Source organism: Oryzias melastigma, linkage group LG7 (genome assembly GCF_002922805.2).
Source record: "Oryzias melastigma strain HK-1 linkage group LG7, ASM292280v2, whole genome shotgun sequence".
In the NCBI taxonomy this organism is placed as follows: Eukaryota; Metazoa; Chordata; class Actinopteri; order Beloniformes; family Adrianichthyidae; genus Oryzias; species Oryzias melastigma.
The window spans coordinates 3956802-3984579 of record NC_050518.1 but is presented as its reverse complement, the minus strand read 5'-3'; the positions used below and the strand labels follow the sequence as shown (position 1 = coordinate 3984579).

General features: G+C 36.8%; 2 protein-coding genes across 5 annotated transcripts in view; both read right to left on the bottom strand.

Moving 5' to 3' along the window:
* LOC112158852 (probable G-protein coupled receptor 153) overlaps positions 1-19512 on the bottom strand; it is a 35915-nt gene extending 16403 nt beyond the window's left edge. Inside the window, exons 1-2 of one of the 2 annotated variants that reach the window (XM_024292483.2) lie at positions 18578-19512; positions 1974-2603 (exon numbers count right to left, since the gene is read on the bottom strand). In XM_024292483.2, the coding sequence (XP_024148251.1) occupies positions 1974-2347 (374 nt within the window). In that variant the 5' untranslated portion in view covers positions 2348-2603; positions 18578-19512. The remainder of the gene's footprint in view (positions 1-1973; positions 2604-18577) is intronic. The other variant, XM_024292484.2, reaches the window with a different exon arrangement.
* Positions 19513-25073: 5561 nt separating this feature from the next.
* acot7 (acyl-CoA thioesterase 7) overlaps positions 25074-27778 on the bottom strand; it is a 49045-nt gene continuing 46340 nt past the window's right edge. For all 3 annotated transcript variants that reach the window (XM_024292481.2, XM_024292480.2, XM_024292482.2), the window contains one exon: positions 25074-26841. In XM_024292481.2, the coding sequence (XP_024148249.1) occupies positions 26743-26841 (99 nt within the window). In that variant the 3' untranslated portion in view covers positions 25074-26742. The remainder of the gene's footprint in view (positions 26842-27778) is intronic.

Below are 27778 nucleotides of genomic sequence, written 5' to 3'. Positions count from 1 at the left end.
CCCTTTTTTGGGGTCGCGGGGGTGCCGGAGCCTATCCCGGCTACTGATGGGCGAAGGCAGGGTACACCCTGGACAGGTCGCCAGTCTGTCACAGGCACAAGATCCAGATACTAAACATTCCTGGGAGGTAAAAATGAGTGAAAGTATTCCAAACACTGCAGTGATAGACCCATGGCTCAAGAAGGCAGAATGGTGTTGGCAAATTACCTAGAAGACGATGGGTTCCAACAGCAGAGATGGAGGTGGAGACTACTTTCCAACTGCTAGTTCATTATCTCAAATTAGCCATTGGACTATGGGCATAATCCTGAAGATAGAGAGATCTTTAACCTCCGATAGATGGTAGAATTGAAACCAAAATATGAACATGGTCTTAGGACCTCTGTCCGGCACAATGTTTCTGGGGAGTTCATTAAGCATGAAAAGCTGTAAAATGATCTCAGCAAGTTCTTTGCCACAAAAAAAACGTAAAAAGAGGGATAAAATGGGCCACTTTTTGGAGAACTTATCACTGACTTTGACTTTTTAGTAAACCTTTTACCACCAAAGCTTTAGCTCCAATGTTGACGTTCTTTAAGACACTAACTCCTCAATGGTTTCCACATTAATATAATTCCAGATGAAAAGCAGCTTTGGGCTTATGTGGATTGTGATTACACAATCAATGTAAACCAGCTGATTCTAGTGTAAAGTATTGCATATAGGCACAAAGCCACTTTTCTCTGTGTCAGACTCATCTGGAATTCCGTTGATCTCATAAACGGTCATAGACTTATGGTAGTTCAAAGAGCATGTTATTGAGCTGTTGCCAGTGACATCTCCAGTGTTAAAGGGTTAAACACTTGGAAACCTTAAAAAGACTTGAAAAGGACAAAAAAGTGCACACTTTTCTGCCTTGACAGTGTGTTCAGGAGCAGATATGGTAATACTTTAAATCTCATGCTGGAAATGTTTGGCTTCTGAGCACGAAAAAATGTGAATATCCTTAAAATACACAAAAAACAAAATGGCTTCAAATGTCACTTTCCACATTGTTGTTGTGGTAAGGGGAGAGAGATCTATAGCAAACAATCCACAAGGAGATACAAGAGAGTAATGTGAAACCTAGAGGTTGTAAGAATAATCTAATGGAGAGAACAAGGCCTGAGGCAGAGACAGAGACAAGAGCATACATAATTATTAAAAAACAAATAAACCGTGCCTTAAAGGTTATTGAAAACTTCTGTAAATTTGAAGTTCCAAGATAATTTACCTTATTTCTTTTCATCAAGTGAAATAAGTGCAAAAGAACTGGAATTTAATAAACATAGACTAAGCAATAGAAAAAAAACTGTACAAAGGTCAATCAGCTGAATTCCTGCCAACAAGAGCCTCTTCTGCTGGTAATGCTCAGTGAACCTGGTTTGCATTATTCAGTGTTGCTTAGTAAGATCATACACCGTGAAAAACTACACCAGGGTGACAGCTAGAGCTGCTTCCTTTAGAAAGTCTAAAAATGTGTTACCCCAAATAACTGCAGCCATCAGCTGTACTGGTTGGACACAGATTTCTCCTGATGCTGTACATTTCACTGAAAGGATGTGAGCAGTAACAACAAATCAAAATTCTGTTTCAGGTCTCCAAGATATGCTAATGTATATTTTCAATATACATAAATCCCTAAAATGTATCTTAATCTAAGATGTGAACTAAAAAGCATTCATAAACCTAATTGGAAGTTTCCTTTAATAAGAAAAAAACCTGAAGCAATACATGTGGCAGATTGTATATGGAATACTTGACAAAATATACAAAAAATGGGCCTATTAGTTGTCTGGCTGGATATGACTTGAAGACAAATATGGTTCAATAACATGAAAACAGAAAAGCTAATGGCATAGATGTGAGCCAAAGACAGCAAAATTAAGACTGCCTAAATCTCATTCATGACCATCACATTATCAGAACAGTTTGGCTATAAGAGGTTGTCCTACCTGTAGTTTACTGGCCAGCGAACCATCCACATGCGGTGATAGGAGAGTGAGGTGACTGAGAAGCAGGTGACCAGCGTAAGAGTATAAAATGTGGAGACAAACACCTTGCATAGACCCTCATTCCACTCATAGTTGGAGTGCTGCCGCCGTAGTGTTATCACACAGTACATGGTGATAGGAATAGCCATGTTGAGAATGTGTGTGCCAGCCAGAGTGCATATAAGGAACTCCAATGGCTTCCACTTTTTCTGCTTGGCGCTAACACTGAGGATGCTCCAAGTGTTGGCCAGGATGGACACGCCAGAGCAGACCAGCCACGCCAGCGTGTTGGCATTGATGACGTCATCCTTCGTGGAGGTTACCTCATCCACCATGGTGCAGTGGAGCAGGGCGATGCCTGATGGGCTGCAAGGAACTGTAGGTAACGGCAGGTACACGCAAGGAGAAGGAGGAAGTGGTGATGGGCAGGAGGGGACGCAGGGCGTTGAGCGAGGCAGGCATCCTATCTGGGTGGGCGTATACTCTCCATGGGTTGAGCGCAGAGGGTGACGGGCGTGGCTGTGCTTGAACACAGTGAGATGTTGATGGAAGGGGTGGGGCACTTGAGTCAATTCATTTACAGGTGTGACGCTAGAGGGAGACACAAAGGTCAGAGTCAAAAAGAGAGACATTTAAGATAAAAAAAAGAAAGTCAAAGAGAACTTTATTGAATCAATCAGTGATAATTTGTAAACAACGAATTTGTGGTTATAATGTTGGGTCTAATATTTTTCATCTACTCCTGATTCACAATGTTGACAATAAAGAAACACTCGGAAATTCAATTTTCTTCATATATGTTGTCCATCATGAAAAAAATGTTACAAGAACATGTTAAAAATACCAAAAACCTGATTTTTATTTGTCTTTCAAGTCAGTTTGAAAAGCTACTTTGTTGACGTTGAATCAGCTGATTCCACTTGATCATGTCAATGGTTGAAGAGTTATGGCATGTCAAAGAGCGAGTGTTATTTAGCTGTCGTTGGTGACAACTCCAGTGTAATATCAGTCTTATACAGTGTTGGGACTAACGCCGTTTAAGTATAACGGCGTTACTAACGGCGTTATAAATCAAGTAATTTAGTAATCTAATTACTTTCATCCTCGCTGTAACGCCGTTATAGTTACTTCGTGTAAATCGCGGCGCATTACTTCAAAGTTTGATGATCTTGCTGGAGCTGGGCGCTTCACACCCGAGCGTTCCGCGTCAATTCTGGCCGGAAGTTGCATCAAGATACATGAGAAAATCCGGTTTCTTTTCAAAATATAACCAGTTTTTCACAATAAAATGCCGCGATTGACAAATGTGATCATGTTTTTGTATCTAAACAGGCGGTAGACACGGATATAAACATTACAATCACAACACAAACGTGCAAACGAGTTACTTTGCCAAGTAACTAATTACTTTGAAGATGCAGTAATTGAGTTACTAACTCAATTACTTTTTGGGAGAAGTAACTAGTAACTATAACTAATTACTTTTTTGAAGTGAGATGCCCAACACTGGTCTTATATCAAGCTAAGTTTCTTGATTAAAAACAATCTTACTCTTTTACACCAACATTTATGATAAAGGTTATGATTGGAGAGAAAATTATCAGTGTCTCCAATGAATACTTAATAATGTTTGACAAAACTGAAGGTCTTAGTCATTTTCAAGTCTTTACGGTTGATCAAACACTGATGTGTTTCAGACCAAATCCCTGAGAAGATAATTAAAAATTATGCCAACACACACAGATTCCTGCTTCTACATTTGAAATAACTTGAAGGCAATTGAAAGAATCAGCTCTGTTTGTGTAGTGACAACAGGGAACAGCATGGACCTGTCAACACACAAAATATGGATGATGTTGGCTCAAGATGCAGCAAATATACATGAAGACACCTAGCAGATCTATGAATAAAAAGTCAGGGAGCATATTCAATGCACAGTAAACAAAAAGACATGTTTGCCTTTCTGCAATCTTATCACACATCAGTTTTATTTATTTATTTGTAAAATCAAGACAAAACTTCATTCAAGCAATATCTTCCCGTGAAGAGCTTTGAGGAAAACATTCGATGTTTACTCTCCTAAAAGACATCAAACCAGTCTGGGGTATAAAAAGTATGATTCAGAGCTTTGATTTAGAAATCTCCAGGTGGTAAAGGTAGACTGAGCAGCAGGCTCTATATTGACTGAGCAGAACACACCGTGGAATGAAAATGAATCAGACAATAAAAAAAGCAGCTGTGCCACCCTTTGACCCAAATCACCCACTACTATACCAGTCCTACAATTCCCTTGAGGGGAACAGGGGAAACACAGCAAGTCTGGGATGTTTTTTTAAAAAGCAACAATGAAAGTCACAGCAAACTGAGAAAAAATTCCTAACATAGAAGCCAAGTTTAGCCACAACTCAGGAAATAATTTTGAACATCAAGTGTTCAGGTCATTTTCGTTTTAATTTCAGCCAATCACCTTTTTCACTTTAAATGTGTCACTATGAATTAGTCAAATATATATGCAATTTTATTTTTATTGAGTGAGTTTAGGTTAACCTTAAAGTTAACCTTAAAGTCCCCCTAAGATAGTTTTTTTAATTAAAAAAATAGTCATAGTGAATAAATAAATAAATATAATATTGTTTAAAGTAACACCTTGTTTTTTGCTGTGAAATTCTGGTAACTACAGTTGCCATTTTTTTAATGTTAAATTTACTATATTTTGTTTACAGTACAGTGGAGGCTCTTTCACTGATATCCTCAGACATTCAATGCATTAAACTCCAAGCAGCCTCAAGGTTATTATCAATTCTATCTGGGCTTTAATACCTTCAAATGTTGCAAATATATACCCAGAAATGGCAACAGGGGTAGCAACTTTAGAGAAAGTTCCTGAAATATTCACATTTTTGGTTGAATGGGTAAACAGTGATTGCAGTTTAGCAGACTTGTTTTAATAATTGACTGACGGGCTACCCACAGTGGAGAATCACAACCACCCACAATCCTATGAGCCTCTAAGCTAAATCTGTCCTCTGCACAAGGAAAGTCAGCGCTAAGAATCACTCAGACACTCACACAGAGGCATACACACACACAAAATAAATTACACTAGCATCGATAGCATTACATGCTGTGTCACTAATGTGTATTTTATTACTCATTTTAAAATAGACTCTCAAATATTTCTAGTATATATATATATTTATGTACACTCTTTTGAGTTCTTAAACATTTATTTTAAAGTCACAATAAAAAGTAAAATAAAAAGTTTTAGTACATTTTATCATCACAACAAGAGCATGGGGTATTGTGGTGCAAGTACAACCACAAAACAACTGATAAATGTCTCCTTGACCCCCTTGAACAGAATATCATGACTTAAGAATCAAATGCTTTGGAATTTTTGTTTTTTCCAAACTATCAAAATATTTATCCCAGGCTAAGCACACATTGATATTCAGACATGGTTGTTTCCTTTTGAAACCATTGAAATCAGACTTTGAAGCAATCTAGTAAACTGTAGACTATTGTTAAACAAGTTAAGAAAATTTGGCCTTTTTGGAATGATCTGGCAGAAAATTCTCCTAAATTCTCCTAAATTTTTGAAAATAACTTGGACCATTTTAGAAATAAAAACAATCTTCTTAGACCTAAACAATCTGTTAATGTATTCTCTCTGTTACAACAGCAAAGCTAAGTTTACATCATAGCCTGCAAGAGAGTGAAATATTTTCTTCTGGAAGATGCAATCCAAACAACAGCTTGTCAGTTAATGTGAGGATTGATGCCTTTTTGTTTGAGTTTTATTCATCATTTTTTTCTGCTTTTCCTATTTTACTCCACACCTGATCCAAGTTTTCATCTGTTCGTTTTTGTGGCTTTTTTCAAGTAGACAGCCTATACTGTTAATGCATGGACTAAACTGATCAAAGTTTAGAGTTGGTCCTTCACCTGTTCTTCCCGTGCTTTCACAAACAAAACCTATATTAGTGGTCAGTTCCACACAAGGCCCTTCGGTGGAGTAACAAACTTTTGATGGTGCACCATGCTTATAATAAAGTTTCCCAACCCCTGAAACCCTGCAGTACAACATCATGGTGACCCTACTTTAAATGTAAAATACTTTGCTGCACATTTGTCACATCTGTTTTTCTTCAGGTTTTACAAAGGAAGTGGCTTCAGTGCAACACAGGAGTCACATAGCACACATAGTTCTGAGATAGTAAAGGTACGGAATTGAATGTAAATAAAAGCTAATTTCTTATGCATTGCAGTTTGGAATGAACTTGCACAACCTTCTATAAATAATGATAATTAGAAACAGCACACTCATACTTTTCATTTGATCCTTTTTTGTGCATTTCATTATTAGTCAGTGCAGAAGACGAGTATCTTTCCTTACCTGATAGATTAGATTAATTAATACAATTATCTAGATATTGTTTAGAGAAGCAGACAAATGCATTATTTTTAGAAATCCTAAGTACCCTTCATCTATTAGCAGAAAATATGAAATATTTTTCAGGGGTTTTAACTTTATTTTTTAATATTTAAAAAAGGAAAAGGTATTTTGTGAGAATTGAAAAAGAGTAGAGTTGACAGTCCCGTCATGTCTTCTTATTTTAAAGAGGCTTTTACTGCATGGTTACATCATCACAAGGAGTCACAACAGAAAAAATAGGATGTATAAAATACAAATACTGGATGTGACAAATGAAGATGGCGAATGGCAGACTTCTCTTCTCCCCAAGGGAAGATGTCATGAATCTTATTTTCATTTTTGTCTGTGAAAATTCCTCATTTTCATTTCTGTATCTTGTGAAGACTCATTTGTGGATTTCTGTCTTTAAAAGGTACTTTGTTCCTTTTTCAGAAAGTTTATTTCCTGTGGCTCTAAAACTTTAGAGACTCAAATCTCAGTAAAAACATACCACTTCTTTTGTGGAAAACTCAACATATGATATTATTATAATACAATTATGAAACTAGTTTAGCTGTCCCTTGATGGTCGTTACTCAAACTTGTACATTTTCTTTAAAAACAAGGAAGCTTGCCAAATCACCCTGGTATTATACAGTATAACAAAATTCATGGTCCAAACTGCCCAGACGTTTGGGAGGCAGACAAAAGTAAACTTTAAAAGACAATAAATCTGTGTAGCTTTGAAATATAAATACCAACCTAAAAAACAACAGAGAATTTTTTTTAATAGCTCTTTTGATTTTTCTAGTTAAAATTTAGGCTAAAGTGTGTTTCTCTGCATAAGTGTATCTGCTCTTAATTATAGTGGCAGTCATGGTTCCTGTCTGCTTTGAGTGGCCAGATTTTTAAAGAAAAGATTTTCCATCCAAAAATTTCTGATGAATAAAACTTGGAATGGGCACAAATAACAGGCTCGGTTTATATAATAAATATGTTAAAAATAAAGCAATGCATTTCATCTCAGTTTATACACACAGCAAAATATGTTATAGATTTTAGACAAAAAATGTGCAAAACATGTTTGAATGATTGAGAATAACACAAAAAGTTCAACTTTTAATTATGATTATGTCGTATTATTTCCTATGACATTTTCTAGGGCATAGTTTCTGCAGAATGGCATTAGTTCATTTGAAATTCACATCTGAATTGTGAGCAGAACTGTTGGTGCAGAAAAAGCCTGCCCCATTTCCCATGATCCCTATGTTTACACTCTTCCGGTAGCTTATAACACCAGAACTGGTGACACAAAAATGTTGAGCAATAATGGAATAATCCAGTCTTACAGTTTTGAACCAGATGATGGATCAGACGAGAAAAACAAAGACGTTAATGGGTCTATTGCTCTGTAAGTGGATGCATCAGATTGAAATGGAACAGGGAGATTGCGATTTGCCGTAGTAGTTTCAACTTCACAGCTACAAGTTTTTCCGACTGCATTTTTTCATCCTTTCCTCAATCATAATGAACAGACTCAATTACACTTTATAGCATCTACTAACAGTAAGTTTAAATACTAATCCAAATGATACTGTGGTACCCTCATAGAGATGTGGATTGTGAGGCCAAGGTACAAAACCCTCCACTGCAACATTTTCTGAGCTTTTTAAGCCCCGTTGTACGGGATGAATTGCCTTTTATAGCCCTTAAGGGTTTCATTTTAAAGAATCTAGAACAAATAAACTGCACAACAGCATCTGTGTAAGTAATAAGGATTTCTGTTATGTTTTCATTCAATTTGTAGAATTAGAGTTGATACTATTTTTGAAATTGTAGTTTGTTCATAAAAATGAGAGCTATCATATTGAAGTTGCTCAGTGGGTTCATTTTTGACTTCAAAACGTAATATGTGGTTGTAACGCTAAAGTCAAATTTAAATAAATTTGAAAATAATTCTTCAAATGTCCTATTCCGTGAATTGTATTTTACAGGGTATTACTCGAAAAGATTAACAGAAGTTGAATATATTGTAATTTTTAAGTTAGTCTTCAATCATCTTTTTTCACAGCTAAAGCAGAAATAGCACTTTGACTAACAAGCACTCAGATTTTAGACAGCCAGGGTTCTTTCAATAAAGCTGCGCTGTTACTTCAGTGAAGGATTTGAGTGTTTTCACTAAAGTCTTTAGATTAAGCAAAATCATTTTGTTCAATTCAGATCATTCTGCCTGAGACTCCTCAACAGTGTTGAAGCTGATGCTCTGGTAACACAGCAACCTTCAACACAATCAAACTAGGATGTGCCCTTTGGCTACAGCAACACAAAATCACTTAATGATCAAAGTGGGCAATTTAATTTGTGGCTTAGATTGTAGCTGCTGCAAGACAAAAAATGGAAAACACTTAATTGTCTGTGTTTACACCTGCCTTATGAGGATTTGTGCGCTCTTGTTCTCTAAAGATAATAAATAAAAAGGGGACCTTAAGTTCTTCCTTAAAGACCCACTCCAAGGAGTGTCCAGTCATGTTTTTTGGTGTTTTTAACATGTTTTTTCTCATGATGGAGGACATATATGAAAGAGTTTAAGATTAAAACTGCATTTTTGAGTATTTCTTTATTCAAATCGTGATGAATCAGGAGTAGATGAAAACCTACAGTTTAAAAAAGCTTTCAGTTGTGACGAAGCAACTGAAATAATTGGGCCAAAGTCTCTCTGCTCTGCTCCATTCTGATGTATCCACTTGCAGACATACATTAATGTCTTCATTTTCCTCATTTGAGCTGACATCTGGCTTTAAAACTGTACAGCTGTATGAGCTCACCATTTTTGCTAATGTTAGCTTGGTGTTGTAAGGGGCTAAAGGCTAGCGAGGAGAGTAAGCAATGGGATTATGAGAGATCAGTGCAGGCTTCTGCACAAAAACAGTCCAAGAAGCAACTCAGAGGCAAATTACTAATGAGCTCTTGCCACTCTGCAGAAAATATGTCATAAAAAATAACAGTTTTTTTTATTTTGCCTTAAAACGGTATAATGACAAATAAAAGATAACTGGGAACACTTTTACAATAAAAGATTGGACAAGGACTTTAAGAAAAAAAAGGCACAATTAGGGAGCCACTCTTTTGTTTTTGGATTTCCTTTATTTTATTTTTAATATTGTCCCTCCACATTGCTATATAAACAACAGGATTTTCCTGTAAACTGTATATTTTTCAAATAGAGCAGTACTTTTTATGCCAGTGTGTAAAGAGCTGTAAGAAGAGCTAGCACATAAAAACCTCAAGATAAATCTAAATGGACCTTTATATTTAAATCAATCCAACGAACAGAAAATTATTGGCTCTAAAAACTGCTTAAAAGTAGATTTTTTCTTGGCCACAACAAAGATTTGACTTTTGTTTAAACAACGTACCTTTAAATATTCTTAGAGAACCTGCTGAGGTCCCATTTTTCAGTGGACAGCTGACTAAGGGATGTTGGCCTGGTGTCATTTGCATACAGAGGTGGTAGCTGATCATAAGTGGTCACTCAGGACACATGTAGGGACATTTCTTATCCGCACATGAACAGCTGTACTTAGATTTGCTCGCTTGAGCTCAGATCCAGCACACAGGCTTTCGCCAGATCCCTACAGCCTTCTACTTATATGAGTTGCATAGCAACTACTTCAGTGACTCAAAAGCAATTTACTTAAAGAAACAAACGTAAGATTGCACAACATGAGTATTTCCTATAGATATTAAGTCTTTTATTTTACCAAAGCTCGATGATCCAAACATCCTAACGCTTTGCTGTGGACACTTAAACCTCGTTTTACACAAAAAATCTGAAAATTAGAAAATCTACCTAAAATTACTAAAAGAACCTGAATAGCTTTCATTCATTAGCACTGTTGGGGTAAGACGGTGACATCATTACATGACTAGTTCAGAGCTAGGCTCTGTCTCATATTCCATGGTGATTCACTGACTTTTTCCCAGACAAAACACTGTTCTCTACTCATGTGTAAAATTGTGACCATGAAACCTGATCAATCATAAATAAAGTATTGCACTATAGTGTTTCAAATCACTTGATTCACTTACGATTTTGAAATTATGTAGTGAGAGCGGAGGAAAAAAATACTGTATTTCACTTTTAAAAATATAAATATGTGTGTAGAAGTACAAAGTAAGAACGTAAGAGTTAAGCTTCAGTTCAATTAACGGATTCCTCTTTTTTGTCAAATATTGCCAATTATATCCAAATCCATTTAAACTGAAAATTGATTTGGAAATGTTTTATTTCAAAATCAAAACGAAAGTAGAACTAAAGAAGATACACAAAATAAATATATATCCATACACAGATGTATTAAACTTAGGATAATTGGTCATGAAATGATTGGAAAATATTTATTCATTGACATACACTTGTAAATAATTCAACTATAATTACTCTTATTCATGGATAGACCTGTTTGCTCTAATGCATTCAGAACATGACACGTTAAAACCATTAAATATTAAGTGTGTCAGAAGGAGTTCAAACAAAGAGTTTTGTTTTGAGGACCTCTGCAAAGAACTGGCAAACCACCCAGGGTGAACCCTGTCTCTCCCCAACAGTGGATTGGATAGGCTCCAGCAACAATGTGACCCTGAAAGGGATTGGAAAATGGGTGGAATAGTGTTTGTATTTTTCTTACAGCTAATTGATCTGATTAAATACAGTTTTCTGAAATTTTTCAGAAAATCCTTCAACCCTCAGAAAGAGATTTTTGTGAGATGGTATTGAAGCTGTAAAGTAGGGTTAGCAGTGAGCCAAGTGAACTGAGCTGCCACTATTTAAGCATACAGGCCAGAATGTCACATTCATCTGTAGAGCTCAAAGTGATAGTATTAACTCTGCATATGGAAAGGTAAAATGAATCTATCTTAACCGTTAGGAATGTTGCCATCATTGGTAAGGCAGCGTCAAAGTTAAGATTTGTTTGAGTTTATCAACACAATTTAAACAAAACTGGAAAACTAACCTTGAGAGGCATTAACCCTGTAATACCTGAGGTTCAGCTCCAGTGTTTTCACTCTTTCAACTACAGTAACTATTCAACTGTTTACGCAACTAACGTTATTCCAGCAGATTTTGAGGTGGAGAAGAGCGTCTAAGCACCGATATGCAACACTTTTAACACTCTGTGTTGTATATCGGTGCAAAGCCACATGTCCCCCCATCAGAATCAGCAGATTCACGTTGAAGAGTCATGCTATGTTAAAGAGCGTGTTATTTAGGTGTCTCTGGTGAGATCTCCAGTGTAAAGGGTTCAAGTGAAAAACTCCAAGCTAATGAAGAAATCTAAAAGCTGAACAACATTATTATCTGCATTGGATACGCAGACGACATTGTTGATCACCTTCCTGCACACCCAGGATGCCCTCCTGACCCAACCCTGTATTTTATCCAGGCTGGGGACAGTCACAGGGAGACCTAGACTTGTGGCTACATAGTTAGATTTGATAATACTTGAACAGACAGAATTTAAAAGAAAAGGCTTGCTTTCAAAGAATACACTTCTAACTAAATAATCTAGTAAAGGGTGAGTACATGAACCAGCTTTTAAAAAAAATGCGTGCTACTAATTTTTGTTCTATTTCTTTTACAACACACAAAGAAGCAACATCAACTTCACTGCAATCAAGGAAGCTGGGAAAACGAATTACTGTATCTACATAATTTTAGAGCTTCATTGGTACAGGTTTGAAAAATAGAAGAACAAAAATAAGAGTAAAAAAAGTGTAAATTTTGTTTACTTATATAGTACTTTACTACAGTTTTTAGAAGGTTCAAAGTGCTTTAAAGTCACAGCCCATTCACCCACACACACACGCACACACTGATGGCGCCGTGCTGAACACAGCCGCCAATATAACCACGAGGAGCAATGGGAGTTTGGTGTCTTGCCCAAGGACACTTCAACACAAGGGCGGGAACTGAGCCTGCGATCCTCTGATCAGAGATTGATCGCTACTACTACAAAAAAACAGTAACAACAAGAACAGGCTACTACAAAAAAAAAAAAAAAAAGATTATAAAAAATCACAAAAAATCTCAAAATCATTACTCAAATGTAACAGTACTTTGAATTTTAACAAGAAATGATATGATTACCTCACTGCATGAGGAAGCCCACATGTTCTTACAGAGGACAGCAGATATGCAAGTATTTGTAAAGCCTTGTAGAGCAGCAATAACATGTTCTGAACCCATGACCTTCCACTTATTGTAATAAGAGCATTTCAATAACGAACAGCAGGGTGGAGGAGCAAGTTGGCAGTCTGCTCTTTGCCACAGTCACATTAGTCTTTTTATAAGCACTGCTCGGTTGAAGCCTGTTTGCCAGGTCACGGAAATTCAATGAGTTTATTTTCGGTAAATCTAAAAAGAAAACTGTTTTGTTTATTTTTTTTTTTTCTAAAAAGGACTTATATACTTAACATTTGTTTTCTAAATATAGTTCAGTCCTAAGCTGGATAGTCTATTCCTTTGGTAACATTTTATTTAGAAACAGACTATGATGTATCTTTTCTTCAAAAAGATCCGTAAACGTCCCACGTGAAGAGGTGTTTTTCTCCAGTCAGCAGGAGTGCCAGGGAATCCTTTCAGGCAAACTCTGCAGCAACGATGTTGTCTTACTTTGTGTTCAGGCCATACTGATGTTGTCCTTTGTTTGCATTTTTGCTTAATTTACAGTTTTTTTCCAGGCACTTGGCCAAGCCCGGCAGTTTACAGGAAAACTGTTTTATCTAAACACTAGATGATGGCTTGTTATTACTTTGCAATATGTACTTGTATTCTCAGTGCCATGTGGAGCGTGGAAGGCTCTTATTGGTGCATAAATCATGAGCTAACTGATGATTTATGGTTTTGCAATAAATAAACCTTGGCAGAGATCCATTTTTCTTTTTTGTGAGGTAATAACTTTGTTTTCTTGTCTTATTTTCCATGTATAAACAGACTTTTGCTTTTCTTTTCCTCACATTTTTTTTTATAATGAACACACAAAGAGTACATTACTTTTTAATCCCGCGGCACTGTGCTGTTTTTCCCTACTAGGGTGGGTCAAAAGCACCAAGAAGTGAAGGAGAGTCTTAGAAAGTCAAGAAAAGCCAAAACCAAAAGGTAAGCATCTTTTCGTTTCTTTTTTTAAGATCAAATTTAATAATTGAATATTTTTGTGGTATCCACATTTTTGAAAGAATTATAGGCTAAGGTTTTTTATAAGCTAAACTGATCACAATTAAGACTAACATTATGGATCAGTAGCTTAAATTAAAGTGCTCGTGCTTGGCGGCCGATCCCTGACAGAGCTTTTCTTCAATCACATACTCAATAACTCTCACGAAGGCCTGGAGCTCTTTCAGACTTGTAAATGTTGTTCCACTCCTACGTCAATCAATCAATCAGTCAATCAGTCAAACTTCATCTATATAGCACTTTACAACAGTCACTGCTGAACCAAAGGGCTCTCCAATTTATTAATGAACAATGAATAAAATATATAAAAAATAAAAGACAGTGAAGAATAAACTTGCCATCAGGGAATAAAGAAATGGGAATAAAACTGTCATTACAAAGTTTTGCATTAAAAATGCAATTTTTTTAAACAAAAAATATGATTTCGTTTGTCATTTAAAATGATTTAAGATTACCCATAACTCTGAATCTAAATTTAACTGTCTAAGCAAAAGAATGGACTCTTAGTTTATTGTTTCCATCTGACAAAATAAATTCAGTTGTTAAACACACATAGCAAACAAACAGTATGTTTTCCACCATGATCTTTATCTGCATTGTAGATCTGAAAAGTGTTTTTTTCTGCTTCACTGACATATAGCTATACAATGTATTTCCTAGGTACTGTAACTAATTTTAATCCAAAACAAAACAAGTGTAATAAGTCTACTTTATAAGACTGTTTTTCCAGCGACACTTCTGTCGACTTTTCCTATTCTGTGATCCATCTTTTCCTTTAGACTATCCATGCAGTCACATTTTATATATCTTTGATGAATCTACTTGAACAGTCTCAGAGCACAAAAAGAAAAATCAAAAATTATTGTATAATGCTAAATTTGAGGCTCCAGGTTCTTTAGGTGAAGAATGCATACTGCCACCTGCTGTTTGGTGGTGTTATTACATATAGCCAAGCAATGAACATCGATGTAAAAATGCCATAAATGTGGAGAAAAAGTAGACTCATCTGATTCGTGTGTGTATAATTCTTTATTTGTAACATGGGTGAGATTAGATGAGGTAACTACAATTTACACACACACAACTTAAAATGACAACAACTTGAAACTAACAACACATGCATATTTTTTAAAAAATACACATGGATCGCCTGATACACACACACACCCACAACTGCATTTACACACAAATTGGATTTGAGACTCTTTTCACGTCTCCAAGATTTGTGTGTAAGTGATGCCTTTAAATACTACTAAAATGCTGGGTCATCAGAGTTTTCTAATCACCAATCAAGATTGTAAATAGTATCTGATGAAAACTTGATATTTTCCCATTTTCTTAAACAGATAGTCCCGGGACACAGGGGCGATTGACCCACTACACTCTCTGGGTGTCGAGGAGGACCTCATGCTGCCTGCCCCCTAGTGACTGGGACCCGGTGCTCGCGGAAGAGCTCCATGGCGAAGGCGCTAGCTGGGAAAGAGCAGTGTTGAGTGTTTTAAAAATGTATATTTAGATTTTTTTTTGTATTAATTATGGGGGCATATCTGTTTAAGGAAGTTGGAAAATGTCATGTTTTCACGAGATATTATTCACAATCTAAGTTTAAAGTGCATGATAAGAAAACTCTGATGACCTAGCAGCATTTAAACACATCATTTACACGCAAATCTCGAGATGTGAAAAGAGTCTCATATCAGATTTGTGCGTAAATGCGGTTTTGTGTGTGTATATGGCAACTTGTACATACTTTTTAAAGGTTTCTATGTGTTGTTTGTTTCAAGCAGTTGTAATTTTTAGTTGTGTGTGTGTAAATTGTATTTTATTTTTTATTTTATAATATTTGTACTTGTGAATACACAATTGCAAGCACATAAAGTTACGCACAAAATGTATTCTATGAGTTACAAATCAAAACATTTCCTGCCCATAAACTAAATGAGACTATATTCTCTCCATACATAAATTTAATTTCACTCAGTTTTTGCGATTAAATTTTTAAGCAACTTCATAATACAAGCTTCAGTCTATAGTTGGACCTTTTACCAAAACACTGTGAAAGACTAGTAGATAACTCACTATGCTGTGCTTTTTAAATTTTAATAAAGAACCATAAACTCAGCACAATTACATTAATTCACCAGATAACAAAGCTAAACAATGATATCTGCAAAGCCAAACAAAGTGTTTAGTTGCCTCGGGCAATCAAGCAGTTGCTGTTAAATGTGCTTTTTCCATGTAGTTAAATTAAACACTTTATAGTTCCCGTTTCCTAAGATGAAAATAAGCAAAAATAAAACCTTGTTGATGCTTCCAGAATTACATACTCAATGAATTCAAAGTAAAACGTCTTAACAGTTGTGGATGTACTAAAAATAGATTAAATGTAATAATAAGTTTGAACCATTTTGATTTAAATAAGGACGTTAAAAGAAATACATCATTTTAAAAATAAAAATTTTAACCTCAATAATCTTGCATCAGATTTAAAGAAAAACTTAATTTTTGCTAAAAAGTTGTCCCTGAGTTGTTGTTTAATAATTGTAAATTTACTGTCACGCATAATGGAAATGTTTGCTCCACACATGTGTAAAACTAAACAGAACTTTAATGTAACCTAGATTAGATCTCTTTTTTGAAATAAAGAAATAAGAAAAGATAAAAGTTTTCCTCTTTAAACAACAAAATCTTTCAACAAAGGTATTTATAATGATTGCAGGTTATTTGTGACATCCTCTCATTGCACAAGATTTGGCAAACAGCTGTTTTGGTTCACCGGTGATGACTATCCCTAAATGAAATAAAGGTAAACGGCGCCAAACAATCACATTACTGACTACAACTCGCCGTTTGATGTTTCTGAGAAAAGTTGAGAGCTTTTCTTAGCTCCGTGACCAGCTTGTCACAGATTAGGTTGCAGGATTTTCCATCACACATACCGTATAACCCTTGAGGCTTTCTTCCTGTTTATGTGATTCTGTCTCCAACTATGGTTGCAGCAGAACTGTGGCTGAAAAGATTGCAGTTTGGCTCTAAATACATAACGAAGTGAATGTTCATCTAATAAACAAAAGCTGAATTAAACAGGGTTCCTAAAGCCCTTGACAATAATGCTATATTCTATTCTAATATGTTGAGGAAGTCACTCATTGTGTTTTTGGCAAGTAAAAACCAGAACAGTGTGAACGCAGACTAGCGCGGTCACAAAATGACAGAGGCAAATGTGTGACAAACAAAATGTCACACATGCCCTGCAAAACACTGGGATCTGCTGAGGCTTTGCTGTGTAGGAGCAACTGTTACACACAGGCCCCAGTCCTTCATCCGAACATTGAGGGCGGATTACTGGTTTGTGAGGCAACTTTATGACAAAAGTCTTGATATTATCCATTTTCTTATCCATATGTGGTGAGATTTCTCTGGCAGAAACTGCTACAGAGGACGGTATGCTTGTTCTTTCCCAGCGTGACTGGAGTAGCTTCACGACCCAACTTCTCTCACATTGTGCTTTACTAAAGCCCATACGAGTACAAGACACAATGACTACACAACAGTTAGATTTACAGATCCACTCTGATGAAAGTTGTGCTTTTGGTGTTTTTAATATGTTCTTGTAGCATTTTTCCCCCAGCTCAAAACTATACGGCTATAGCTCTGATATTGATGGGATTGTGAGGGACTGGAAGCTAGCAGGAGAGATGATGGGAAATCAGTACAGGCTTACTTCCGCATAAACAATCCCACTCAAAATTCAGTGGTGAGTTTCTGATGAACTCCTGCCGCTCTGCAGAAAGTATGGCAGAATCTAAATTCTTCCCCTACGGCTCCCCCTTTTGCTCCAGCTGTAGTGGCATTTAGAGCTGAAGCAGTGTCAGAACTTGTGTTTTTAGGGACTTAGCACTGGCTATCCCTCTGCAGGAGGGTGATCCATGTAACACTTTGCCATGGAGGAGAAACTCATTTCTTCACATATAGGTGCGGTCTGAAGCATAAAAGTTACTTCATTTTTTAGCATGACTTTTTAAAGTTGTAAAAATGATGTTGGAAGCTAACATAGATGACCGGTGACTTTTGATGACATCAATGAGGGGTAGTAACATCTGGATTTAGTTGAAGACACTGTTTTTCCAAAACTCTCTGCTTGGAGGACTTAATGTAGGGGTAGGGGAAGAATTTGGATTCTGCTGAAAATGGCATCGTTTTTTTTTTTTTTAATGTTGGGTAAAAATTGAATAGTTGTAATAAAAAACACATAGAATTATTTAATAATAAATCAAAATTCAAATGCCAAACTCATTTACTATTAGGAATTTTGTAAGTTGGCTTCAAAGCAGCTATGTGTCCAAATTCACTCATTTATAGTAAACCCATTCTTATATATTAGATCAAAACAGTCACATGACAAATCTTATTTCATTAAAAAAACAATATAAAATAAACAAGCAGTACTAAAAGGAAATATGAACACAAAAAACTATACCTACATTATTACAAATTCCACTTTAATGTGTGAAATTGTCTGATGTCACTCTAGTCAACACAAACACATTCAGGTTATTTGTCGCTATAACTGGTGGGTGTTCTGCCAGTCATCATCACTTTGCTCTTTGTAATTCCCATTACAGGACATGCATGCCATGTAAATTCATCTCCTCACTCTTCAGCGTTGGACCAAACCCATCCTGTGTCATGCATTTCTTTCCCCTTTTCATCTGACCAGACCTCAGTCATTGACTCGTTCGATCATAACGTAATCCTCAAATTAGGTCATATCTGCAGCGTGGATCCTCTGACTGTGACATTTTATTGTGTGCTTTCTTTCTCCTCGACCGAGCTGCTTGTCCATCCACTTGTTTATAGCGAGCTCTGGTTTTTGTATGTTTTAAAGCTGGGTCACCAGCAGGTTTGGGTGCCTTACCTTTACGCGCGGTGCCGGGGCTCCCAAAGCTTCATCGTTTGGTAGAATGAATAGACGATCGTTGAGGAATTAAAGTCCGTTAAAGTGACCTCGGTGCGTTTAAATCCTTACCCTCAGCAGGGACGAGTGTTGACAGCTGTAAGTTAAAGGAATGACCTGCCAAACGCAGGGTGAGCCCTGGCACATCACGCCACAGCTGTACTCCTTTCTATCTCCTCCTGTGATTCATTCACGTGGATGGAAAAAAAGGAAAATGGAATGTTCCTGTTTGGAGAAAGCAGTCCGGTTTCTTCTCGGGTGAATCGGACAGAAATCCGACAGCTAATGGGAGATAAAAAACGAATATGTGCTTGTATCCTCAAGGCGAGGCGAGGCGCACGATGGATGAGGCATGACTGATGCGCGCTCCCGACAGATGAGACGCGCTCGCGAGTCAGACTCCGAACAGCCGTGGGAGTAAACTGAGATGAGGAATAATTCATAAACAAAAAGGTCGATATCTGAACAGAGCCGGAGCTGCTCCTTTTCAACAGGAAAAAAACAAACAAACAAAAACCTCTTCAGCAGCAGCGCCGGGATAAACAAGGACGGTAAACCGCAGATAAGTGGAAGATGCTCCAAATCGGAATTTTCATTGAAATGTCAGATGAACTTGTTCCTTTCGTGTTGTTCATCCTTTCCATGGGCCTTTGCACTGACATTATACGACTTGTTATGTAAGACTCTATCCCTGGATGGCTGCAGCGCTTTCCCCCCGCAGGGCTGAGGTTGTCCACTGAAGAAATTAATAGGCTCTTCATGTTGGGAGAGACACAGATCGGTCCCTGCTGTCATGGTTTTGACTCCAGTTATGAAGATTATTTCGTTTAATGGTAGATTGTGAGATGATCAGCACATAGTCTCCTGCCTCCCATTCATTAGAACAAACACTCAACCTGTTGGGGGCCGTCCATTCATGGTCAGGCTGTTCTGTGTAAGAGGAAAAGAAAATGCCTGCTTTCATTTTCACAGTTTGACTTGTTTTTCTGTCATATTTTCACAGTGTTCATACAATTTATAACCTTCAATGTTTGATTATTAAGGAACTTTACAAAATTATTATAATTTTTTAGTAGGCTGTCCATTCACCATGAATGAAGTGTCCATTAAATGTAAGGCTGTATTCAGATGGGACACATTTGGGTGACTCAAAGCGTCAGTTTATTTCCCCTTATTGTTTAGAACAAATTTCTTTCATTCTTAATACACCCTGGTCCTGGTCCAGCCCAGTATACACGGTATTCAGAGTGCAAAGTCGTGGCATATGTACGCATTTTACTGCGACTGTGTTGTCCTGGTCTTAGACCAGGAACCGCTCCAGGACCCATCTTTCGAGGTGGTCTTTCTTAGTTTCCAATTGGACTGAGCTCCGATCACTCTGAGTTTCCTCAATCTGAATAGACACCACGCTCGAAGCGGAGCAATTGGACCAAAACGGCCACCATAGCCGGGTGTTGTGGGATGTACACAGAAACGTAGAGCAGTGATGAGAGACGCCGCAACTCAATGAAATATGGTCAGATGAATGCAGGCTCATTAAAGCAACTTTTAGAATGACACACATTGCTTCTCACACTGTTTTTCTGACAATCTATGTGCCACAAACACATGTCAGTATATCGTCATAGCCAAAGTCTCCTTAGCAACGACTTTGTAGCATGCTGCCACCTTATCACTGTAGCAGTAAAAATGTGTTGTACCTGACTTTGATAAAGATGTTTAAAATTGGTCAGTGAAATATAAGGTTTGAATAGGTGAACGGTCTCGACAAGAATTCCAAAGCATAAAACTTCCATTAATCTTTCTCTCACTGCTTTGCCCCGCCCTTGTAATTCCTGACCAATGAGTGAAGAGATATCGTGATATAGTGAAGAGACCCTTTTATTTACATGTTTTGGTCCGAAACAGGAAAGTCTATTTGATGTCAGTCTGAATGCAGACCAAACGCAAGGTTCAGAATTCGATCTGGACCAAATTTCGGTCAAGTCCAATGGACTTTTTCAGTCTGAATACACCCCAAGTTATAATTCAATACCTAATAGGTGTCATATCTTTGGCTGTTACTATTTTAATAAATTGGTAATTTATGCCACTGTTGTTTGCCAAAATCTCCAGTTTTTATTTTTCACAACTATTTTTTTTCTGTCATAAAATCATTATCTTTTAATTCTTTTAATTATAATTATGGAGTTTTTAGCAAAAATCAAAAAGCCTGCATTATTTTTTAAGACTTATGTTCTGTAGAGCAGCAGGAGCTGATTAAGTATTCGCCTCTGAGTTGTGGACAGTTGGCCTGGAAGTAAACCTCCATTAATTTCCCATAAGTTCTTTGTTTACATTCTCTCCCACCAGCTTAAATATACATAAGTATTCAATACTAATAACTGGTCATTTTTTTTTCTTTGTAAGCGAATTATTAGTTATTCTAAAAAACAAATACCACCAAAGACAGATAAAAACTTTATTGCGCAAGGTTCAAAATAAAAAAACTAAAAAAATGTAATAGTATAAATGTGAATGAATAACAATGTTAATAAAATAAAATAAAATAAAAAGAGATTAAAAGTGAATACTGCCTTCATAGCTTCAAATTGGTGTTTATAAACAGCAAGATTTGAACATTTTCAGGTTTGAGACGATTGTATTTTGGGCTAACTATCTCTCCTGCCTTGGAAAACGGCTCTGGAACAGATATAACTTTTCAGATATATTTATTTGGGTCATTATTTAATACTAGAAATGCCCTCGCATTTTTTTTTAACACCAACGCAAAGGATTCTCATTTGTATGTGTTAAATAACTGCCACATTCCTCCTTGGAAATAGGGCAACAAGGCAACTCGCAGCTCTTCACGGCTCTGGAACATTTCAATAAGCTGTGAGCAGAGGGGAAGTTTCAACACAGAACACTGGAGTAACTCAGCTGTTTACCAAAAATACCCAGAAATGACCTAAACACTTTTATTCTCTCGTTTATGAATTAGTAATTGATACTTTAGTAGAGTACTAAAAACCAAATTGGTGATGTATGGAAATCAATGCTTCAATAAATTGTTACTGATGCTCCTATTGTTAGCCTAAGCAAACCTTAGCTTAGCAAAAACTTTTTTTAAGTGGTAAGCAATATATCCAGCTGTACAGTTTTGTTCCAGAAAAATGAAAGCCACGAAAATGAAGACATTAATGGATGTATTTGTCTGCAGGTGGATGCTTCAAAATTGTAGTGGAGCTGGGAGACTTTGGACCACCCATTTCAATTTCTGGGTCAAAAGTCTGAGGTTTTTAAGACCACAGCTTTTTATTGTCTCCTAATCCAACATGATTTGAATAAAGAAATATTCATAAATGCACTTTTAATCTTAAATTATTTTGAATATATCCTCAGTCATGAGAAAAATGCTACAAGAACATGTTAAAAAGACCAAAAATCCCATTTTTGTTAGAGTGGGTATCTAAAGTAATAAAAAGAATGAATAAAAAAAGTAACCCTCAAGAGGTGCCGATTAAAAATATAAAATCAATTTAGAAGTGACACAAATGTCCAATTAGATAAGGGACAACTAATTGACTTAAGCAATGAATCGGTTTGTATTCCTTCGATCCAACCAGATCAATAATCGGTCTGAGGCAAGTTCTTAATCAAATCAACCTAAACCATGTTTCAAAACGAAATATTTTTTTTTAAATCATTATCGGTAAAAAAAAAAAAACACCATTTGGATTGAGGTATGGTTAGTTTATTTTACTAAAACCTAAAAACAAACATCACAGCGGACAACATGACATATGATGACAGCAAAAAATGATCAATCCATCATTGCAGTCAATGTGTGGAAACACTTTGAATTTAGCAAAGACGTGTGACCATACAGTATGGTATAATGTTCCATAATATTACATTATTTCTATGTGGGTAAAACTTTACTTTATGTTTTGTACACATATTTAATTTACGCTTGATCATGTTGCAAGAAATAGAAGGAATCTGGAAAACTTCACCTGCACTGTTCAGTACAAGGTATTTATTTCTGAGTCACACCGGTTGAATTTCTGGTTAAACAGGATCGATTTTAGGTCAGTGAATCACATTGAATCATTCAAAATGAACAAAAATCAATTATGAATTGCATCAGCAACCACAAATTATTATGTGAATCAAATCGTTGGTAAAATGAATTGCTACGACTGTAATAAACGTGTATTGAAAAGCTACACAATATTATGAATTAGTGAAGAAAAAGAAAATAATCTGAGATCAATTAATGATTCTGTTTTATAATGTTTGAGGAAAACAGCATTCATCTGAGCTGGAACTCCTTTCAAGTTGACTCCCTGTCAATTCAAGATACTATATTAAAGATATTTAAGTGCTCTGCTTTCTGTTAGAAGACTTTTGGATGGCATTAAACTATGGATTGGCTAGATGAATTTACATTATTAGATTTTTGCTACATGGTGTGCTGGGCAAAGCCTTTTTTATTTCTATAATTAAGGGAAATGGATGCATCAATAAAAGCAGATAACAAAATGAAGCTCAAGTTTGTGAAATAGTCAGTAACCTGGCAGGAAGAAGTCACAGAAGCTCCCCCAGTGCTGATCCGTCTCTTGCTGTCAGCTGCATCTCACATTGCATTTATTCAAACACAGAGGCTCCCTAATACATAATCCCATTTTGAATGTAATGTTGTTGCGCTTTTTATCTTTTTTTTCACCGCCTCTTAGAATTGCTACCTCTATAAGAATATGAGTGGGGGAAACAGATGAAGGCACGTCTAGCACTGCTTCCAAAACCTGCTTTGGCAGAACAAGAATATGATTCCTGGTCTAACAAGGAACATCACCTTTGTTTCTCTACATAGAAAGCCTCGCTGGTTCCAGCCCCGCGTATACAAATCATATAATACTGCATTTGACATTCAGTATACAGGCTTTGAAATAACAGAACCTTCTGTTCAGGACATTAAACAGAAGCATTTGAACTACCTGGTTGCAGCTTGGTTGGTCACGTTCAGGTCTCCATAGATGCACAATTAGTTCAAGTAAAATGTGCACTTTTTAAACACCTGTGTGTGAGCTCTGGTGTTAAACCGATCTCTACTGACAAAATCCAACAGACAAGACAATGAAAAATGTGATGAAGGTCAATTGCTCGTGCAGCGTTCTGAACAGCCTCTCACTTTGAAGCATTGTGAGTGTTAAACATGGCTATGATTCAGATGCAAAACCACCATCAGAGATCATGTTTTCGCTCTATATTCCTTTGCTTTGACAATGAAAGCAGCTTAACATGCATTGAGTTTTGGGTCTTTACTGAATATATGTTGCAGGTCATGAAAAACCTGCATTTCTGTTGCTAGAACAGATGTATTTTTTTTTTCTGATGTCATCTATTTTGTTTCAAGTCCAATGCTCCACATAAGTTACTATGGCAACCATAGACTGTCTTCTATTTCACAAGCAAACAGTCCCCAGCAGTAATAGCTACAGAAAGTGATGAACATTGTTGGGAATAATTGAAAATTGAGTACATTGTTGAATAAAGTCCGGACAGACACAACAGGGATGCAGATGTACACACGCTTTGCAGTGATCTCATATTTCCCAGAAGTCTTCTCTTTTGAAATACATTATGTCGTCCCTGTATTCTGTTCTCCCTCCCTGTGCTCTTCTTCCCCCACAAGATGCCTCCACTTCACTGGGGTTAAAAATAGATTTATCCCCCTGGTACAGATTGGGCCTAACTTTATTTTCATGGGGGAAATGAAAAGCACACACACTATGTACTAGCTTGAGGGGCAATGGGGAAAATAACCTTCAAGACCTAATGACAAACCCTTTTTCTGACCATGTATGAAGTCAGAAAATGGCCATGCAAAAAGGCTCAGACCTGTGTCGCTTCCTGTTTGCTGTTTAACTCATTCACCTTGGGTTTTGATCTAGTTCATCTGTGGATTTAAGTCTTTCTGCGGATCCTGACAAATTGGGCTGTAGTGTGAGAGTGTCACACTACAATGACTCACATAATCAAGGAAAAATATCCTTAAGGCAAGTCATTACACACATATTGATGTCTCTCTTGCCTGATTGCGGTCTTATTTTGTGCACACTTTTTTCTTCAATTTGTTGTTTCTCTTTTATCATCAATTTACCTTTTGGTTAGGAGACAGGAAGAGAAGAAGGAGGGAAAATAGACTGAATGAGTAAGATGGCAACATTGCAAAAGAATGAAGACAGATGAGAGCATGACACAGGGCTGTAGTCAGTGTGACGGATATGCAGGGGAGGACAGAGGAAGGGGTGTGGGGGGCGGGGAGAAGGATGTTAGCTGAGTCAAAACCCCTGAGCTGCCCTGATTCCTCTGTGAAGACACAGTGCTGAAAAGATGGATAGCATGTGCCCTCTCTGCCAAGACATGCCCAAGACAATGACATCACCATCAAACTGGCAAGGACACGAGGTGAGAGCTTCAGACTCACGCTTGGATCTTTATTCATTATTAATCACTCACTTATTCATCATTTCCCCTGCGCTCGGAGTATCACTCTGCTCTGACATCACCGCTGAGTATTTCAAGTTAAAGATGTTCTGCAAAACAAACAGCCCCCCCTCTTGCAGGCTGCCACTATGACAGATATCAGGAATGCACTGTAAACTTTGGTGACGTTAGTTAACTCTAGTGAGGTGGCGTTAGTAAATACCCTATGGTTTTAACTAACGCCACAGAACATTTAAGCACAAAAAAGTGTGCACAATCAATTATAAATATTTTATGTACAGGGAAACGTGAACATCTTGGTACATTACAAGGCAGAATAAACACGTGAAATTTAGCAAAAAGAATGTTGGATTCTATGTGAGAAAAATAAATCAAATAGTGTTAAAATAGCTTTGTAAGTTTTCTAATAACTTTAAAGACCCACTCCGATGTAAACTGTGTTTTCAACGTGTTCTTGTAGCATTATTCTGAAGATTGAAGACATTTATTAAGAAAATGGAGCCTCAAATTACATTTCTGAGTTTTTCTTGATTCAAATCAAGAATAAATCAGGAGAAGATGAAAAAAGCTGTTTGAAAAACTAGTATTTGACATAGAAAATATGCTGTGCAGGTCACAAGCTTTGAGTGAGACCTGGTGGCAGAAAAGATGGCGGCTGAAAATCATTAGCCAGAAGGAAGTCCAGGACCAGCCATACTTTTCGGTCAAAAAATACTCTTGTCTTATGTCGAAAATTATTAATATAACTGGTGACCCTGACAATTTTTTTTTTTTTGCATTTTAAGCTTTTAACCTTTACCTCCTGAGGTGTTTCTGTGAGAACCTACAATACTTTTTGACATACTGTGACTCCTGACATGATCAATGTGAATGAGCTGATCTGCAGAGAAAAGCGGTTTTGTGTCGGTAGGCAACACTTTAAAGCGGCTTTTCACCAATATGCAAAACATTTCTAATATAAAGTAATTCTATGTTGTGCAAAGGCGCTTTTCTCCACGACAGAATACGCTGATTAACGTTGATCGCGTAAAGCATTGAAACTAAGTGCGGTCAAACGTGAACACTGGTTTGGGGCTAAAACTCCAATGTAAAAGTCTTAACAGTTTTACAAATCTGAACACTTTTGTTAATATCCTTCAATAAAGCATTTACCCTCTTTTGACACATTTTAAGCTAATCCTGACCACTAAAAAAGTTATAATAAAACTAGCTACAACTCTTCCTGCTAATGATGTTTGGCAATTTACGTTTCTGGCTAATGATTTTCAGCCGCCATCTTGACTGAAACCAGGTCCTCTTGCCATTTTTGTTGCACCTGAACGTTAGGTTGGGGGTGTGAGAGTCTGCAGTGGGAGGGCCCATAAACAGAGAGTACTCAGCAACACAAATCTGAGGCAAAATTACTAATCAACTAATGCCATTCTGCAGAAAACTATGCTCTAGAAAATGACACAAGTTGTTTTTTTTTATTTATTTTGGCTAACAATACCATAATCATACTCAAAAGACCACTGGGAAAGCTTTTAAAATAGATCAAAAGATAATTCGGAGTGGGTCTTGAATTCCATCCTATTGTGTCCATAGAGTGGAATCAATGTAATGCTGTTGCAGGTTTCTCATTCCTCATAGTGTCACTGCTGTCGGTCCTTGTCTGCAACTCTCTTCGCCTTGGCTTGGAGGTAGCGTGCATTGCCTTCTTCGGATCGCCTCTGCTCTTCCTCTCCTTCAATCTGAAGAGAGCAAACACAAAAGATTTGTTTTCAGACTTGCTGGCTGTCTATACTCACTGAGTTCTGGAATCTTTCCTGAGCTGTTATTATATTATTCATGCAAATGAAGCTCTGATCTAATTTACCACAGCATGCAGTTGCAATTATCATTAATCTTCCCGACTAAACACAGAACAGATCATTAAAACCTAAAAGGGGCCTTTATTATTATTTTATGCTAAATATATTGAAGAATGTAAAAAAGTAAGTTCAATGGAAACCACAATGTGATGCATCATATCTGCAGAACATCATTTATATGCATGTGTTCAAAGGCTTTTTTTCTGAAAGTAATAAGAAAGCACAAAACTTGATAAATGGAATATTCCTTAAAGAAACGACTTTGTTAGAGCATCACTTATGGAAAATCAAAACGATAGAAATAAATCCATAAAACTATAGTATTATCTTCAAATATATGTAGACAGCAACTGCAGGTGTTCTTATTTTTTTAATAATTTTGAATTTTTTTTATAACTAATAATAATCTAATATTATTAGACTAATATAAAACTAGGATAAAAATTGCATGTCTGAGTATGTCTTTATTCAAATGGTGAATCAGGAGCAGACAAAAAATACCATCAGTGGACCACAAGCTCCCCGCTCTGCTCCATTCTGATGCATCCACTTGCAGACAAATTGATCCTTTTGCACCACTTTTGTTACACCGGGAATGTTTTGTTGGACTTGTAAGGGGCTATAAGCTAGAGGAAGAGCATGCAAACAGACGGATGATAGGAAATGGGGGTGGGCTTGCTCTGAGCCAGCAGTCCCGTTCACAATTGAGAAGAAAATATCTACTGAACTCTACTGCCACTTTGCATAAATTATGTCCTAAAAAACGACAGTTTTTTGTTCTAAAAACAATAATCATAACCAAAAGACCACAAGAAAC